This window comes from Anguilla rostrata, chromosome 4, assembly GCF_018555375.3.
Source record: "Anguilla rostrata isolate EN2019 chromosome 4, ASM1855537v3, whole genome shotgun sequence".
Lineage (NCBI taxonomy): Eukaryota > Metazoa > Chordata > Actinopteri > Anguilliformes > Anguillidae > Anguilla > Anguilla rostrata.
In genome coordinates, this window is record NC_057936.1 from 2554350 (window position 1) to 2571799 (window position 17450).

Consider the following 17450-nt stretch of genomic DNA (forward strand, 5'->3'; position numbering starts at 1 on the left):
ACCGCATTAATGTGAGCAGTCATGTACGGCGGCCATGCTAACGTGCTCACTGGCATTAAGGGACAGAGGCACAGGAAGAGCAGTGCTAACCGCATTAATGTGAGCATGTACGGCGGCCGTGCTAACGTGCTAACGTGCTCACCGGAGGCTGAGTTTCTGCAGGGCCCCCAGAACGTTCTCTTTGGTCACGGAGTCGTTCTCCTCGGTCCTCACGGTGTCCTCCAGGGTCCTCAGGAGGGAGGGGATCTGAGACAGGTACACCCGACCTGGACGGGGGAGCTTTAGCGTTAGCTTCAGCGTCAGAACCTCATCCGCTCCGCCGGGTCTGAGCCCTTATCGGCGACGCAGCGAGCTTAGACCGCACTCACCCTCGGACACGGAGGCGAAGGCGTTGACGAGCCGGGCCATGTACTGCCGGACGACCTCGTTCTTCGACTTCAGCAGGTGAAGCACGCTCTTCTGCTAGAGCGGGGACAGACCACGTCTGAGCGCAGAGCAGGAACTCGCCCCCCGCGTTCGCTTTCCAAAACCCGCGTTTCCCTCCCAGTCCCGCTCTGCGCACGTTCACTTTAACGAGACGAGAGCATGTTCACCCGGCCTCCAGGCCGCCACACAGAGAGGAGCACTTCACACTCCTGTTTCACGAACGTGAAACTTTTTTTTGTTTTTTGCCACTGATTTATGTCCCGTGGCTCTTGTGCACAAACAATGACAGTTTACATTTTCGGAGGGAGGGCCGGGACCCGTGGGGGATTGGCTTTGTCCCGTCAGCGCTGCTGCTGTTGTGTAGATCTGCGCCCTGAGCGACTGTGTGAACGCTGAACGCACAGCGCGGGGGGGGGGGGGGTTACAGAGCCGAAAAGCCGCCCCAGCGCAGAACCAGCCCTGCAGGTGAGAGACCCCGTCACCTGATCCGCCTCCTTACGTTACCTTTCCAGAACAGCCCACAGAGTGTCCCCACAAACGGGCGCACACCACCTGAGCCTGGGACGTTTGTGTAAGAGCGCGCTTGTGGGCGAGAGACCCGCTATTGATGCAGGTGAGAGAGGGCTAGGGTTACGGGCTGAGGTTCGATGTAGGCCAAGCCCCGAGCCCTGGGAGCAGCGTGCTGTCCGACAGGCAGCACAGAGACTCCTGGGAATCCGCGCATGACCTAGGGCTCAGGTACAAATGTTTAGGAGATTCGATAGTCGTAATTCTTTACATTTATATAGCGCTTTTTTCAAAACTCAAAGTGGTTTTTTTTTTGTTTTTTTTACACAGTGATGAGGGGGGAAACTCACCTCAACCACCACCAATGTGTAGCACCCACCTGGGTGATGTACGGCAGCCATTTTGCACCAGAACACTCACCACACATCAGCTGAGATAGTGTAGTAGAAGTGTGCTGTAATGTGCCGTACTGTGCTGTGCTGTACTGTGCCATACCTGGCCTGTGCTGTGCTGTTCTGTGCTGTGCTGTGCTGTGCCATACCTGGCCTGGCCTGTGCTGTAATGTGCCGTACTGTGCTGTGCTGTACTGTGCCATACCTGGCCTGTGCTGTGCTGTTCTGTACTGAGCTGTGCTATACAGTGCCATGCCATACCTGTGCTGTGCTGTGCTGTGTCGTACCTGGCCTGTGCTGTAGCAGTCCAGGAGGTCGTTGCTGATGAAGGCCTGCAGCACAGTGTCCCTCTGCTCCCCGTGGAGGGAGCGGGTCAGCCTCTGAAAACCAGCAGAGAGAAGCTCCCCTCAGTTCAGCCCCAGCGCAGGTTGACCCGTCCCACTACTTTCACATGAACACTTTTACCCTGCGCTGCTGTCTCACAGTGTAAACCCCCAGCCTGAGGAGAGGTGCTCAGACTGCAGGGTTCAGGCAGGTTTAGCACTGAGTTGTAGGGTTTTTAGGGAGGTTTAGCTCGGGCTCCAGAGCTTAAGGCAGCTTTAGAAAGTGATGAGAGGCAGAAACACAGCACACTGGGGGGGGGGGGGGCGCTGAATACAGACTCTCACAGTCGCCAGGAGAGCATTGATCAGTCAATCGGTCGATTTTAAATTCTAAAACCGTCCGGTGACTTTGCAGTTCCTTTTCTCTGACTCTGCTAAATGAGAAAAGAGAACGCGGGGGTAATGGGGGGGTGGGGGGCAGCGGTTTGGCGCCTGACGGGTACCCCGCGCCCCCCAGGCCTCGCTCACCCATCGCAGCGCCTGCAGCAGCAGCGCTCTGAGCCGGTCGGTGCCGTTCAGCAGGTCGCGCTTCAGCTTCTCATAGTCCAGCGAGGGCAGCAACGGCACGTCCTGCACTTTGCTTTAAAAAAGAAAGAAAGAGAGAGAGAGAGAGAGAGGGGGAAAGAAAGAGAGAGATAGAGGGGGAAAGAAAGAGAGAGAGAGAGAGAGAGAGAGAGGGGGGAAGAAAGAGAAAGAGAGAGAGAGAGAAAGAGGGAGAGAGAGAGAGAGAGGGGGAAAGAAAGAGAGAAAGGGTTTAAAGACGGGAGACCCGGCTGAAACCCACAGCCACAATCGGCGTCCCCCTGGGCCCTTGTGCGGCCCCATTGGCTGCCGGTTCTAACGACCGGGGCGGAACCTCGACCCGATCCAGACCACATTTCACCCGCTTCGGGGACAAAACCGAAAGGTTTCATTGAACGCGGCCAATAAAAAAAACTGCCAGAGAGTTGCAGGTCCTGAAGACGAATACTAATTTTAAAATAACAAGCATAAAGTTCCCTTTAATCGGCAACCCATCACAAAATTTTGGATTTATTCAAAACTGAAATTCTGCTGGACACTTTACAAACTTGTAATGGCTGTTTTCCTTGATTTTGAGAAAGAAATAAAAAGGACACACACACACACACACACACACACACACACACACACAGTTTCACTTACGGAGGTGCGATCGACGCTCGCAGCATTGAAGATGCCTGAGGAGGAAGAGGAGAAGACCTCTGCATGAACTCAAACGGGCCAATCACAGCACACCATGGCTGTCCACTGAACAACATGCCACTGCTAACAAAAGAAAAGGTCTGTCTGCCAAGTTAACAGAACTGTGATAAAAACAAGTACCAATAACAAATGAGTGAGGAATAAAAAAAATTAAGAACACTAAATTAGGCTGAGTTTTAGACCAGGTCTGCCAAACCCTGGTCCTGCAGGAGCACTGCTGGTTTTTGTTTTCACCTTAAAATTCAGCCACCCGCTCAGGTGATTTAAGAGGGTAATCAGCTGCGTTAAATGTTCATTTACGCACTGAGGAAGGATGAAAAACCAGCAGGCGGCACCTCCGTCTGGGACCAGGGTGGGGCAGCCATCAGACCTCCAGACAGCACCTATGACCAAGACCTCGACCCAAAAGACACTACTCACCGGGAAGGGTCCGCCCTGGATGAATAAAAAAGGGGGTGTGGTTATTCTAATGAGGGGGGCGGGGCGAACCACATGCATAGCCCTCGGGATGTACACGGATTGGCCAGTAATGTCCATGCAGCAGATCACAAGGACAATGCAGTCGGGGGGGGGGGGGTGTTAGTGTGCAGTATTCTCCATTATCTCCACATTCAAAACCCCCTCCTGGGCTAAAGATCCCACTGAACGCTGCTCATACAGACCAAACCACCAAATCTGGAATCTTCCATCTCTACCAAGCACAGAACTCTGCATGTGGGGGAAAATGACTTCCCTCTAATAAGGGTGCTTCTCTGGAAAGTGAAGGCAAGGTGGGATTCAGTGAAAGGATGTGACTTAACTGTCACTCTGGTTAGGCTTCCTGCTGTTCATTCCTCTTCTACAAGAAGACCTAAGTACAGGCTAACCAAAAAAAGTTCTTATCTTTTTCAACATGAACATACTTCATGCGACACAATGCCAAACACAATGGCACATCTTCATATTTTATATATATATATATTTTTTTTTTTGAAGAAGGGAATGGAGATACCGCAGAATTAGTATCCCGCATTCAGCCCAAAGCGTCACAGCGCTGAGCGCTCACCCGTGTTAGTGATCTCAAGCCATGCCAGGCAGGCAGCACACACAGCTCAGCTAGCAGAAGGAGCCGTTAGCATTTCAACCGCATCGTAAACAATAACCGAACAATAAACGGACGAACGTCGATACTCGTGAAACATGTCGGCTGAGGTCCGCTAAACGGAGAGAACGCTCCCTCACTCCCACAATTAAACCTCTTTTCCACGCTCCCGAGCGACGTTCGCCTGAGCTTGTGAGGCTCCGGGAGTAAGCCTGTACGACGCACGCTGAGGGCGAAACAATGGCGCTCCCGTTCAAGTGAATGGCGAATGTCACACTTCTGAAGTCAGAATAAAACGTCCCCGAAGGTGTTTCGAGACTTGATCATAATCGCCCATCTACACACACTGGAACAGAGCCTTAGCAGATACCAGACCGCGGGGCCCATCCACACACTGGAACAGAGCCTTAGCAGATACTAGACCATGAGGCCCATCCACACACTGGAACAGAGCCTTAGCAGATACTAGACCATGAGGCCCATCCACACACTGGAACAGAGCCTTAGCAGATACTAGACCATGAGGCCCATCCACACACTGGAACAGAGCCTTAACAGATGCCAGACCACGGGGCCCATCCACACACTGGAACAGAGCCTAAAAAGATACCAGACCATGGGGCCCATCCACACACTGGAACAGAGCCTTAACAGATACCAGACCATGGGGCCCATCCACACACTGGAACAGAGCCTTAACAGATGCCAGACCATGGGGCCCATCCACACACTGGAACAGAGCCTTAACAGATACCAGACCATGGGGCCCATCCACACACTGGAGCAGAGCCTTAACAGATACCAGACCACGGGGCCCATCCACACACTGGAGCAGAGCCTTAACAGATACCAGGCCCATCCACACACTGGAACAGAGCCTTAACAGATACCAGGCCCATCCACACACTGGAGCAGAGCCTTAACAGATACCAGGCCCATCCACACACTGGAACAGAGCCTTAACAGATACCAGGCCCATCCACACACTGGAGCAGAGCCTTAACAGATACCAGGCCCATCCACACACTGGAGCAGAGCCTTAACAGATACCAGGCCCATCCACACACTGGAGCAGAGCCTTAACAGATACCATACCAGACCACAGGGCCCATCCACACACTGGAACAGAGCCTTAACAGATACCAGACCACGGGGCCCATCCACACACTGGAGCAGAGCCTTAGCAGATACCAGACCGCAGGGCCCATCCACACACTGGAGCAGAGCCTTAGCAGATACCAGACCATGGAGCCCATCCATGCACTAGAATAGAGCCTTAACAGATACTACCAGACATGGGCCCATCCACACACTGGAACAGAGCCTTAACAGATACTATACCAGACCATGGGCCCATCACACACTGGAACAGAGCCTTAACAGATACCAGACCATGGGCCCATCCACACACTGGAACAGAGCCTTAACAGATACCAGACCATGGGCCCATCCACACACTGGAGCAGAGCCTTAACAGATACCAGACCATGGGCCCATCCACACACTGGAACAGAGCCTTAACAGATACCAGACCAGGGGCCCATCCACGACACTGGAACAGAGCCTTAACAGATACCAGACTGGGCCCATCCACACACTGGAACAGAGCCTTAACAGATACCAGGCCCATCCACACACTGGAACAGAGCCTTAACAGATACCAGGCCCATCCACACACTGGAACAGAGCCTTACCAGATACCAGGCCCATCCACACACTGGAACAGAGCCTTAACAGATACCAGACCACGGGGCCCATCCACATACTGGAACAGAGCCTTAACAGATACCAGGCCCATCCACATACTGGAACAGAGCCTTAACAGATACCAGGCCCATCCACATACTGGAACAGAGCCTTAACAGATACCAGACCACGGGGCCCATCCACACACTGGAACAGAGCCTTAACAGATACCAGACCCCGGGGCCCATCCACACACTGGAACAGAGCCTTAACAGATACCAGACCACGGGGCCCATCCACACACTGGAGCAGAGCCTTAACAGATACCAGACTGTGGGGCCCATCCACACACTGGAACAGAGCCTTAACAGATACCAGGCCCATCCACACACTGGAGCAGAGCCTTAACAGATACCAGGCCCATCCACACACTGGAACAGAGCCTTAACAGATACCAGGCCCATCCACACACTGGAGCAGAGGAACAAAGCCGTAGCAGGACGAGCCGCCCAGGGAAAGTCGTAACCGCCCTCACTATCGCACGGAATTCTCCATTTTTTGTTCGGCGACAGTCCATGGCGACCATTGTGCGCCCTGTCTCCGCGGTGCTCGGGGCGAGCGAGCTGGCGGTTTGCCGCCTGCGTGGACTGCGTCATTAACCTCGCCATAATCCGCTCACTGCGCACAGGCGTTACAGACACACATCAGGCTCCGCAGGTCCAGTTTCTCCCCATCGGCGGAAAGGCCTTCACATTGAGTAAATATAAAGTTACGTGGAGCGCTGAGGTAGAAAACTCCCACACAAACACATAAAGGCTTACATAACTATGAATTAATGCTGACAGTTTAAATGCGCTGCTTCCAGACATTAGATTGGGATTTTGTAGAGACACGATGGCGCCAAGACGTGCCAAATCGTATATCTGGCTTATAGCACATGAACATTATTAATGCTGCATGTAAGTACAGGAATACGTAGGTTACAGATCAATAAAAAATGATAAAAAAGTGGGTGGGGGGGGGGCAGGGGCTTTTTTTTTTTTTTTTTTTTTTTTTTAAAAGGTGGTCAATAAACAAAGTGGGCAGGTGGGGGTGGGCAAGGTACTTAAAAAATAAATAAATAAAGTAGTCCCTCTGGGATACGATGAACGAACTGGATCCCAACCAAACAAAGACAATCATCTTAACAATGAAGGACTATGGACAGATAATCCCATTAAACTAGGACAGAGTGATGGGGGTGGGGGGTGAGAACATGTGGACGTACGATACAGACAAAAGGGAAGGATGCAAAGGATGGGGGTGAGGGGGCAAGACCGGAAGGGAGCAAGCAAGACGGGGACGGGGGGTTATGAAAAAAATGAAACTTCAGCAACTTACATATCCATCATCATTGTCATTGTATGGGCTCAAAGAGTAATATCCCTTAATGCACAGACATCGACAGAAGAGAAGCCATCAGAGATTTTAGGTAAGGCACGGAAATGGAAGAGACACATTCACAGAACTGCACACAGAGAGAGAGAGAGACGAGCCTCCCGCTCGGCCGCAGGGCTGCGAGAGGATCCGAGGCGACACCGAGACTCCATTTTATACTGCGCTCGCATCACATGACATCACGAGCAGTATTCGGCAGGCAGCTCTCATAGTGCACGTTACGTAAAACAGGAAGTGAAATCACGAAGTCTAAGCACGTGTGGCTTTTTTTCCTTTGGACAGCTACATGTCATTGGGGAAAATCTACAGGAATCCGATGCAGAAAAATCAGATTTTAAAAGGCTTGGACTCTGCAAGTCCTAAAAGCCATTTTGCACTTTGCACTGGGGATTGAAAAGTTCTCAGCTTGGTGGAGATACATTTAGCATGGTGAGAAACAATTATAATACAGTTTTACCTTTCAGTAAGCATTTGATGGAAATCTTTACGCCGTATACAGTGCATGCATAGAATAATAAACATTTTACTGATACAACAAAGACAATACAACACTCAGTATGGAGAAACCATGGCAACACACTATTTCTTTTTTAAACACAGGTGTGCCAAGATATAACATACAAGCGACACAAGAACAATGAGGAACATCTCCCCATCACTGAATACTAATTGCGACAGATTGCTTTTTTTATGGAGAAGTACTGAACGTGGTTTTATCCAAAGGTCACTCATATTAAGAGAGAGCAGCTAATGTGTGTCACAGGCAGGGGCCAGGGGAAACAGACATCCCCTCCTGCACAGCTGCACAGGGATACAGGTGCACAGGTGTACTGGGGCACAGGTACACAGGTATACAGGTCTCACAGGCATACAGGGGCACAGGTGCACAGGTGCACAGGTGCATAGATGAACAAGTAAACAGATGTACAGGTGTACAGGTACAGAGGTGTATGGAGTACAGGTAAACAGATGTGCAGGTACACATTTGTACAGGTATACCGGTGTACAGGTGCACAGGTATACAGGTACACAGGTGTACAGGTATATCGGGTACATAGGGGCACAGGTACACAGGTACACTGGGGTACAGGTGTACAGGTACACAGGTGTACAGGTGTACAGGTGTACAGGTACACAGGTGAGACTTACAGTGCCCGGCCTGGTGAAGTCGATGCTCTGTGCGGTGCTGTGCCTCATCTGGCTGCTGAAGAGACGCACACAGATGCTCTGCAGGTATTCTGGGGAGATCTGCAACAACAACAACGCATGCATCCCATCAGCCCTTGGGGAGGACGTGGGGCTGACGTATCCCAGAAGCCCTCGGGGGCGGGGAACGTGACTCAGAGCTGAACGAGGAGGAGACGGACCAGGGGGGAGTTGGAGTGTGACGCTCACCATTTTTCCGCTGATGGTGGCCACCAGGGAGTCCACCAGCTCGGCCGTGACGCCGATCAGGTTGTGGTAGTCGGCCTGCAGCTTATTGAACCGCCGCATGCCGCTGGCTGCCCGCCGCTCCGCTTCGGCTAGCTGCTGCTGCAGCTGCTGCAGCTCCTCTGCAGACACAGCACGCCCGGGTCACACCATCGCATGCACGCGCATGCACCCGCGCATGCACGCACGCAGTCCGTTTTACACATGCATGCAGTCACCATGCTCTCGCTTACAGAACAGCTTAAAAAGAGTATTTGCATATTACAGCACAGAAACAAAAAACTGGTGTTCATATTTAATGCATGTACTCATAATCGCTATATTTCACAACATAAATGCGTTTCTGTTACTCGTGCTCGTACAAGCATATTTAAATAAAGCTTATTCAAAATATGTGTGAAACATCCTTTTGCAAGCGTTTTGTATTTGAGACGATGCATGTGTCGTGTTGCCTCGCTGACAGGAAGGGACATCACCTTTATTTCCTTTTGCGCTCTCCTTCTGAGTTCCTGCCGTTAAGGAAACAGCCAATCGCCACACAAAGACTCAAACACGTTCTCCTGATGAACACGAGCCACGTTAGCCATCATAACACAGCACGTCCGTCCACCGTGATTATACCAGGAAAGTTACTGTAAACTCATCCCTGTATGAGGCCAGGTTCATGTGTATGTAGTTACAGTCTAGAGCATTAAGACTGATGTAACTCCCCGAGTGTACAGGTGCTGGGACAGGTAAAGGCTACAGGACGCCAAACCTCTGCCACTCACTGAAATAAAATGGTCTCTTCTCTTTCAATGAACAAAGGAAGGAAAACCAACACAGCATATCACAAATAAAGCCCCAATTGTTTAATACATTGTCATAAATATCCCGTCTGTCTTTTTAGCTTTACACCACTTACGTTTTGTGGTTCTGGGGTACAGTCAGGGTTTCCTTTGAGCCCAAACTGTTTCACAGCAGTAGTAAAATATGACTTTGTTTATTTTGCTTTTGTGTTTTGCCCAGAAAGAGTTCGTCCAAGCTGGGTAAAAATACACGCAGGGCTCAGCGTGAGCATACTAATGTTGTGTTTACTTGTCGAGAGAAAGAGAGAAAAGCTTTAAATCTGCGTCTGAGAGACAGAGCAAACAGAAACTCAGTTTCGTTTTTTTGTCTGAAGTCAAAAGCATTGTTCCAACGCGACTGGTCCTTACTCGCCGGCTCTTGTGTTTGCTCATTTTCAGAGAGAATGCGGCTGCTTTGTATTCCCAGACGACACAGACCTTGAACGCGGCGATTCTAAACGAGCGGGCCCCGTGCTCACTTAATGAAAAAAACTCAAGCCGCGCGCGACTGCATGCTCGGAAAGGTCACGCCGAGCCTGCTCATCTGCTTCCTACGCGTACGGACGGCGAACGAAGGAAGCGCACGCCGCCATTTTGCAAAGGATACGCACAGAGCGAACAGCCTGGGAGTGTTCGAGGCTTTCAGAGTCGATGACAAAAATCGCTCCAGCTTTCGCCTCACCTCCGGCATCCACGACTCCTGAATAGACAGGAAATTAGGCGTTAAGACATCGGCATATATTACACACACACACACATATTTATTTTCATTTAAACGGCATGCTCTTCTCTAAGATTGTACACGGCGCGGCAGTGTAGTATAACAGGTAAGGAACTAGTCTTGTAACCTAAAGCTCATAGGTTCGGGTAGGACGCTGCCGTTGTACCCTCCAGCAAGGTACTTGACCTGCATTGCTTCAGTATATATAATCCGATGCAGCGTAAATGTTATGTAAAAGTTGTGTAAGTCGCTCTGGATAAGAGCGTCTGCTAAATGCCTGTAATGTAATGTAGCATAGAGGCTGCTGGGTAGCTACGGTACAGATGGGCCCCACGATCTGGCACTTAATCCACAAAATGGCAGTGCCAACGCAACTGGCAATGTGCAACTGGCTCTTGAGTGGTCCAGGAATGGGAAAAGTCTAAGCATCTTCTGCTTACTGCATGGAACATAGCGCCTGCTATGTATGCTTTCAGTTCAGTGTGCAGGGCATAGCACCTTCTGAGTATGCTTTCAGTTCAGTGTGCAGGGCATAGCACCTTCTGCGTATGCTTTCAGTTCAGCATGTATAGCACCTTCTACGTATGCTTTCAGTTCAGTGTGCAGGGTATAGCACCTTCTGCGTACGCTTTCAGTTCAGTGTGCAGGGTATAGCACCTTCTACGTATGCTTTCAGTTCAGTGTGCAGGGTGTAGCACCTTCTACGTATGCTTTCAGTTCAGTGTGCAGGGTATAGCACCTTCTGCGTATGCTTTCAGTTCAGTGTGCAGGGTATAGCACCTTCTACGTATGCTTTCAGTTCAGTGTGCAGGGTATAGCACCTTCTACGTATGCTTTCAGCTTTCAGTTCAGTGTACAGGGTATAGCACCTTCTACGTATGCTTTCAGTTCAGTGTGCAGGGTATAGCACGCTTTCAGTTCAGCATGTATAGCGCCTGCTATGTATGCATTCAGTTCAGTGTGCTACATATGCGTTCAGTTCAGTGTGCTGCGTATGCATTCAGTTCAGTGTGCTGCGTATGCATTCAGGTCAGTGTGCTACATATGCGTTCAGTTCAGTGTGCTGCGTATGCATTCAGGTCAGTGTGCTACATATGCGTTCAGTTCAGTGTGCTGCGTATGCATTCAGGTCATGTGCTACTAGCGTTCAGTCTTGGCGTATGCATTCAGGTCAGTGTGCTACATATGCGTTCAGTTCAGTGTTCTACGTATGTGTTCAGGCGAGGACGCGGAACGCAGAAGCACCTGGAAGAGGGCTCTGAAGGCCGGGTGAACCATGGGGTTGGGCACGAAGGGCAGGGCGTAGAAGGGAAGGAACTCGGTGGTCTGGCTGAGCGCGGCTCCTCTCGTCTCCAGGTAGTGCTTAAAGTGCTTGATCCTGTCCTCAAAATCCACCCTGTCCTGAGGGGCCAGAGAGGGACAGAGAGCCACAGCACTTTCACAGAAACGCCAACCCAAGAAACGTTCCAGAATTAGTGTGGCACAGGACACGATGTTCAGGGTTAAATCCACGTGTTGTGCTACATTCAGCCACGTTCAAAATCTGAATTAAAGAGCAGGTCGAAGCTCATCTGGCCAAGACTAAGCAAACGCATCAGGACGTTCTGTCACATGGTGTCGCTCCTCCTGTAAAAGGGTTTTTGGAGCAATGGGGACATCTGTTGGCTAAACTCCTACTGTAACTGTACCTTATTCTTGTGGAGAACTATACATAAGATACTTTTTAATTTAAAATGTCAAATAACAACTGTAAATAGGACAACCTTAAAATACAAAACATAAAGGAAAAAAAAACATTTTCAAACTGAGAAACATCCCCAATCCACAACAGACCAAAAGGAAAGATTTTGCCATGTTGGGGGCAGTTAAAGCTGTTTTAAGCTGTACTAGTATGTTGTCTACTCCGTGTCTGTCCTTTGTCCGGTTATGTGTCGTGTATGCACTGACGCTTTTACACAAATGAAGTTTCTGACGGATAAATAAAGTTATTTAGATTCTTTTTTTTGATTGATTGATTGAGTTAAAACGTCTGCTCTGGGTGGGAGGCTTACAGGTCCTCCTGCAGAGTATTTCAGAGGGTAGATGGCGAAGTGGATGTGCAGGTAGAACTCCAGCTTCTGTGCCACAGGGTCAAAGTCCCGAACATCGGATGGGATGTTCCCGTTCCACAGCTCAAAGAACACTTTGCAGTCCCCGTCTTCAAAGGAGCTGAAGAGGTCTTTCTGTTAAAATGAATTAAGAAGGGCGATGGCAGTTCAATGGCAGCACAGGTAAGAAGTAGAACTAAAAAACTACACTAGTCTGGACTTTACCTGTATGATTAACGTTTTAGAATTGCTCAAGATGCTCCCCGAAACCTTCGGAACTGGTTTCCCTTTGGCCTTGCATTCCTTCTCAAACTGCTTAACCGTTTCTTCAAATTCACCAAACTTGAGAAACTGCAGAATAGACAAGTGCAAAACAGAAACACAAACGTCAGCTGTGTACGGAGTTAGTGCAGAAGACAGAATTCCATTTAAGCTCTTGGGTTTTCAAAGACAAAATACAATATGATCCAGTTAAATTACTACAAATGACTATGCTGGGTTATTCAGTTAAGGATTTATTGAGGATGAATGAATACATACCTCCTTAACCATTCCAAGAAGATCTGCTTCATAAGCCAGAACGTCCCCCATATCGAATGTTCTCTTGGTATTCATACGCAGATTCTAACAGAAAATTGACAGGAGTTATCGATAGTTGCTGAATCAATAATTACAAGTAACAGCTAGGTCTTAGAAGCATAGCTAGCTAATCTGTGCGGTAGTACGAGTCACCAAGTTGTGCATATCAAGTCAGTTTGGTTGCTAGATAAAATCCGACTAATTTTGACAAATGTCTAACGTTAACATTAGTCAACGCACATAAGTGCAGACTGCTAGCGAAACTGAACAATAACGTTAACTTTTATAACAGGTAATTAGCAGTCTCGTTAGCATACGTCGCAAAAGACGTCGTTTCAAATCAAAACAGCACAGCTAGCTAACTGCAATACAATTTTGTTCTCCAGCTTGCAAGTGAGCGTTACATATATTACATTTAGGTAACAAATGGCTTGCTAGCCAGGTAGGTAGCTATTCTATTAGCTAGCTAAAGTTCGCTTGGAAACTATATACTTGACATGCTACGAATACAACTGAATGCTAACTCTAGCCAGCTAGCTAGCTACCTACCTACCGTTAGATTTCAAGCCAAACATGCAAGCAGGTTAACGATGGGTATCTTACTAATAATATGCATGTTTTACCACATATAACGTAGTATAGCTACGACGTAGCCGCATCAACGTTAGGTAATGACAGATCTAACGTTACTTAGCTATCGATAACTGAATAAAATAACCTTCAGATTTCCTAATTAGACCAGGCTAAGTTTTATTTTGCCACAGTCGGGCCTTGATCAAAAGGTTTAGATTGCTAGCTACATAGCCCCAAATAAGACTTGTGAAATTGCATTACCTTTTCCACATTGTAGTCTCATCAGAATATTAAATTTGAATATATTTACCACGAAAATAATATTAAGTTCATATGATTTTGCCCATTGCAAAGCTGAAACGTGAACACCCACATAGCTTGCCAGCTAGCAACCATCAATACGGAAGACGCTTAAAATAACCCCCTAGCAACAGGATCATGTCAGACAAGCTGCCGTAAATCTGCTGCAACTGCAGGAAGAGCGGAGCCAACTGTGGATATCGGTATATACAAAAAAATTACGCCGGTAGCAAAATAGCTTGCGACATAAGTACGCTCCAAGATGTAAAATATGCACTGCTGCTAATCAAACCAGGCTAAACAATATAACCGACTGGAGAAAAATACAAATGATAGCTAATTAACTCGACTGCCACAAATTGAAGTTGCAGACCTTATGGCTTTGTATTGTGGGTATTGTAGTCCACGGCTAATTCGAAATAACTTAACGTTCACTATCACGTTATGGCTGCCTGCTCTTGGACGGTGGTATGTATCTGATTAGCGAGCTAACTGGGTTTTCCTCATAATCACCCCGAAAACATATGTAGTGTATACAAAATGAGAGGAACGCGAAAAGTGGGAAAAGAAGGTGTTTTTGTAGGTCCCACTGACAAGTACTTTTGATCAGTACGAAATGCTTGAAAGCGTGTCTGTAAGCTAAGGTTAGTCAGTCCAGCTACGTTAGGCAGTTAACATATGTTACTCTGGGATTGCCGCAAATAAGTTTTCGATAAATTAGCTATATTTAGGTCAATTAAGGAAGTTTAAACTTGTTGCTTCGGTTTGTTTTGTAATAGAACGGTGGTTAATGCTTTCGTCCGGGTATCCAGCTAAGTTGCGTGCACTGCAAATAAATAAATAGCCTACATGTGCGTGCAATATGTTCGTTGGGATATGGAAATCATTAATCTGTCTGTACATATCATTTATCATCTGTCTACGAGGACGTAGCAGAAGTCATTCGCAAGCTCGCTAGCCAAACGTAACAGAACTGCAGCTGGCTGGCCGCCTTCTTTCAAGTGCAGTCTGCTCGAGAAAAGCTTCAACTGGGTAACTGTCGAATTTTTCTTTTTCAGAACTGTACAGAATGTCTGCCGTTGGGCTGCTTACACGCCTGGAGTGGACAAGTAAGACGATGACAGTTGCACCGAGGTGACCGTGGCGAGGGCGAGTACACAACGCAGAAGCCAGTGGGTCCAGGCATTCGTATAAACCTTCTGCACAGAGAAGTGGGTGACTGAGTTTGACTTGCCGGCCAAGCCCAGATTAGCTGATGTATGGCTTGTTCCTTCAGCTAAATACGCCATCAGGGGACCCCGGTGTGCAGGAAACCGTGCTCACACTTCATCCCCATCAGTTGCAAAAACAGGATATTTGTACGCGTCCGTGCCTGCCATGGGTTTCCTGAGGATCCTCTCTAGCACTATGGCAAGGATGAGTACCTTCAGATCTTACCAAATGGTACTGCTCTTGGCAGCCGCGCTGGCCGTGGTTGCCTTCTACTACTTTGGTTCGGAGCGGCACAGTTTTTCCAGCACCACGAAACGCATCAGACAGTCCCAAGCTAGCCAGAACGCGAACCGAAACGACGCAGACCTTTCTCTAGACACCAGACCGGAGCACAAGGAATCGAAGATTGCTTTAGAGGCAAATGACGCCGCGCGACAGGGGGACGCGAGTCCTGCGTCAGTTGAATACCACGCGCTCATGATGTTTACCAAAGTGGACAAGAGTAGGGGGCTGCAAGCAAAATTCCAGGTAGCCGTGAGGTCCATGGCGAAGCACGGCAGCTTCCTGGAAGGTGAAGCGCTCGTGCTTCACTTTGTGAGTGACGAGGCCAGCCGAGAGCTTGGCGAGAAGATGCTGCCCGAACTGCTCATGGACGCGACCTTTCTGTACCAGGTAGGTCTGGAACGGTAACATCGGGTTGTGTGCATACCTTCCTAAAGAATGGACACATGGTTCAGTGAGTGATTGAAATGGATGGTGCTTGAGGTCTTGTCATTTTAAAAAAAATGTAGACCACAGAGGAGATCCAACTGGTGTCACCAGTTCACTCTTGAAACTAGCTGGCAGTACTGACTAGCAACCCAACACCCTCTCGTGTCCACCTGATTTATGACTTGAATGCACAACTCCAGTCCTGGGCAGCTGCAGTGTCTGCAGGTTTTTGTGATTCCCTGTGAATCGACAGAAGGTGTAGGCTTTGGAAGTAAGTGTGAACTCTCTAGCCAATCAAGGACTTAAATTAAGCTCTTAAGTTCTGAGGCAGGTCCAAAAACCAACATGCATGCGTCCCTCCAGGACTGGAACTGTACACTCCTGATTTATGATAGACATGAAGTTTTACTGAAGTACATTTTGCTTTAATCTCCCATATCATAAAAAGTAGTCAGTGAATATTTCATTGTTCATGTTTCAAATTGCCCTGTTATAAATGTTCTGATTCACATTTGTCATTTTTAAGAACTTGTATATATATATTTTTTTTAGCTAAGAAACATGTGAACCAAAGTTAAAACTCAGTGGAGTGATTGACTAGGTTCTGGGGAATCTGAGTAAATGGGTAATCTACTGATTCCAGTATTGCTTTATGGTAGCGAATAGCTGACATTTTAGTGATAAGTGATGGAACATTGTTTAGAGTGTATGGTGCAAACAGTAGTCACGGGTTCTCTTCAGAACGGAGTTTTTATTACGTGCAGTAAAAATGACGGGGAGACAGACGCATTGAAAGAGCTGCAGAATAGAAGTGCGCATCAGGTCAGAGATTTTATCACCTTCCCCTGTTTTTTAGAACAGGTTCGGTTTATTGTTGCCATGGAAATTGCGGCGATAACCATAAAACATTTCCTTTGTTCGCTCGGTATCCCGACCGTACATCAAAGTAGCAGTCATCCACTTCCAATTCAATTCGGTTTTTATTTGCGAGGCTTTTCTGAGAAACTGCCACATATAAGCCTGGTGACAGTTTGACGGTGGCCTGAACACCCAAACGGAATTGAGGTTGTGAAAAAAAGACTCCCCAGTGCCGAGGGGGAAAAAATATGAGGCAAAAAATCTCTCTGCCGTAACCTGGCTATAGAGGGGGAACCCATCCACTTGCTGGCTCAGTGTCAGGGGTTAAAGTTAGGTTAGTCTGCCGGGTAATAGGTGAGGTGATGGGGTATCTGTTGGAGTAGATTGCCGGAACGGATGGGCTGGTTATAGCCCTGCTGATAAAGAAGAGGGAGGCCAGGCTCCAGGCAGAGGATTGTGTGCATTTATCTCCAGATGGGGAGGGATGAGGAGATGCTTCTGGGCCTCCGGGTTGTAGTGACGTGGGCAGGAACAGGGGGAGGGGCCTGGGGGGGGTGGGGAGGTCAAAAGCCCCATGGAGGAGACAGACAGATTTCATGCCAAAAAAAAACAGAACCCAAGAACTGGTGAAATACAGAAGTGCATTCGAAGCTGCAGCTTTTCTGCAGATTCAATACCAAAGAAAGACTCTGTGGACAAACACAACTGAATTGGAACAAATTGTATAATTTTCAACTGCAGCTGAAAGGAAATGGGAAAAAAAACATGGTAGTTTCCACTGTTGCAGTAATGCATTCAGAAGATAATTTGCAAAGGAAAATACAAATCAAATAACCAGTTTTCATGCTAATCACATACCGATATAAATGCATGATGTAAACAAAATTGCTGCTTAAATTAGTGTCCGCTGATGGAGCAGAGTGGAATTGAGAGCTGATGGCAGCTGGTCAATGGCTCCATGGGTAAACGTGATAAACACCTCTCTCATTGCGCTACTGTCGTTCAAGTCAGCAGT

At 48.3% G+C, this 17450-nt stretch overlaps 2 protein-coding genes across 10 annotated transcripts in view; one reads left to right on the forward strand and one right to left on the reverse strand.

The window, feature by feature from the left end:
* LOC135252212 (lisH domain-containing protein ARMC9) overlaps positions 1-13756 on the reverse strand; it is a 33915-nt gene extending 20159 nt beyond the window's left edge. The window contains exons 1-15 of one of the 4 annotated variants that reach the window (XM_064330033.1): positions 13616-13756; positions 12743-12826; positions 12428-12553; positions 12167-12337; positions 11361-11516; positions 10002-10094; positions 9044-9068; positions 8532-8689; positions 8286-8384; positions 7080-7124; positions 2873-2907; positions 2177-2288; positions 1613-1705; positions 369-459; positions 143-266 (exon numbers count right to left, since the gene is read on the reverse strand). In XM_064330033.1, coding sequence (XP_064186103.1) covers positions 143-266; positions 369-459; positions 1613-1705; positions 2177-2288; positions 2873-2907; positions 7080-7124; positions 8286-8384; positions 8532-8689; positions 9044-9068; positions 10002-10094; positions 11361-11516; positions 12167-12337; positions 12428-12553; positions 12743-12817 — 1403 coding nt within the window. In that variant the 5' untranslated portion in view covers positions 12818-12826; positions 13616-13756. Of the gene's footprint in view, positions 1-142; positions 267-368; positions 463-1612; positions 1706-2176; positions 2289-2872; positions 2908-7079; positions 7125-8285; positions 8385-8531; positions 8690-9043; positions 9069-10001; positions 10095-11360; positions 11517-12166; positions 12338-12427; positions 12554-12742; positions 12827-13615 lie in introns of all 4 variants that reach the window. The other 3 variants (XM_064330032.1, XM_064330035.1, XM_064330034.1) reach the window with 3 other exon arrangements.
* The window catches only part of xxylt1 (xyloside xylosyltransferase 1), a 52391-nt gene continuing 45140 nt past the window's right edge, over positions 10200-17450 (forward strand). The window contains exons 1-2 of one of the 6 annotated variants that reach the window (XM_064330042.1): positions 10200-10221; positions 14713-15538. In XM_064330042.1, coding sequence (XP_064186112.1) covers positions 15032-15538 — 507 coding nt within the window. In that variant the 5' untranslated portion in view covers positions 10200-10221; positions 14713-15031. Of the gene's footprint in view, positions 10222-12302; positions 12386-13783; positions 13858-13977; positions 14123-14159; positions 14299-14712; positions 15539-17450 lie in introns of those variants that run through there. The other 5 variants (XM_064330039.1, XM_064330038.1, XM_064330036.1 and 2 more) reach the window with 5 other exon arrangements.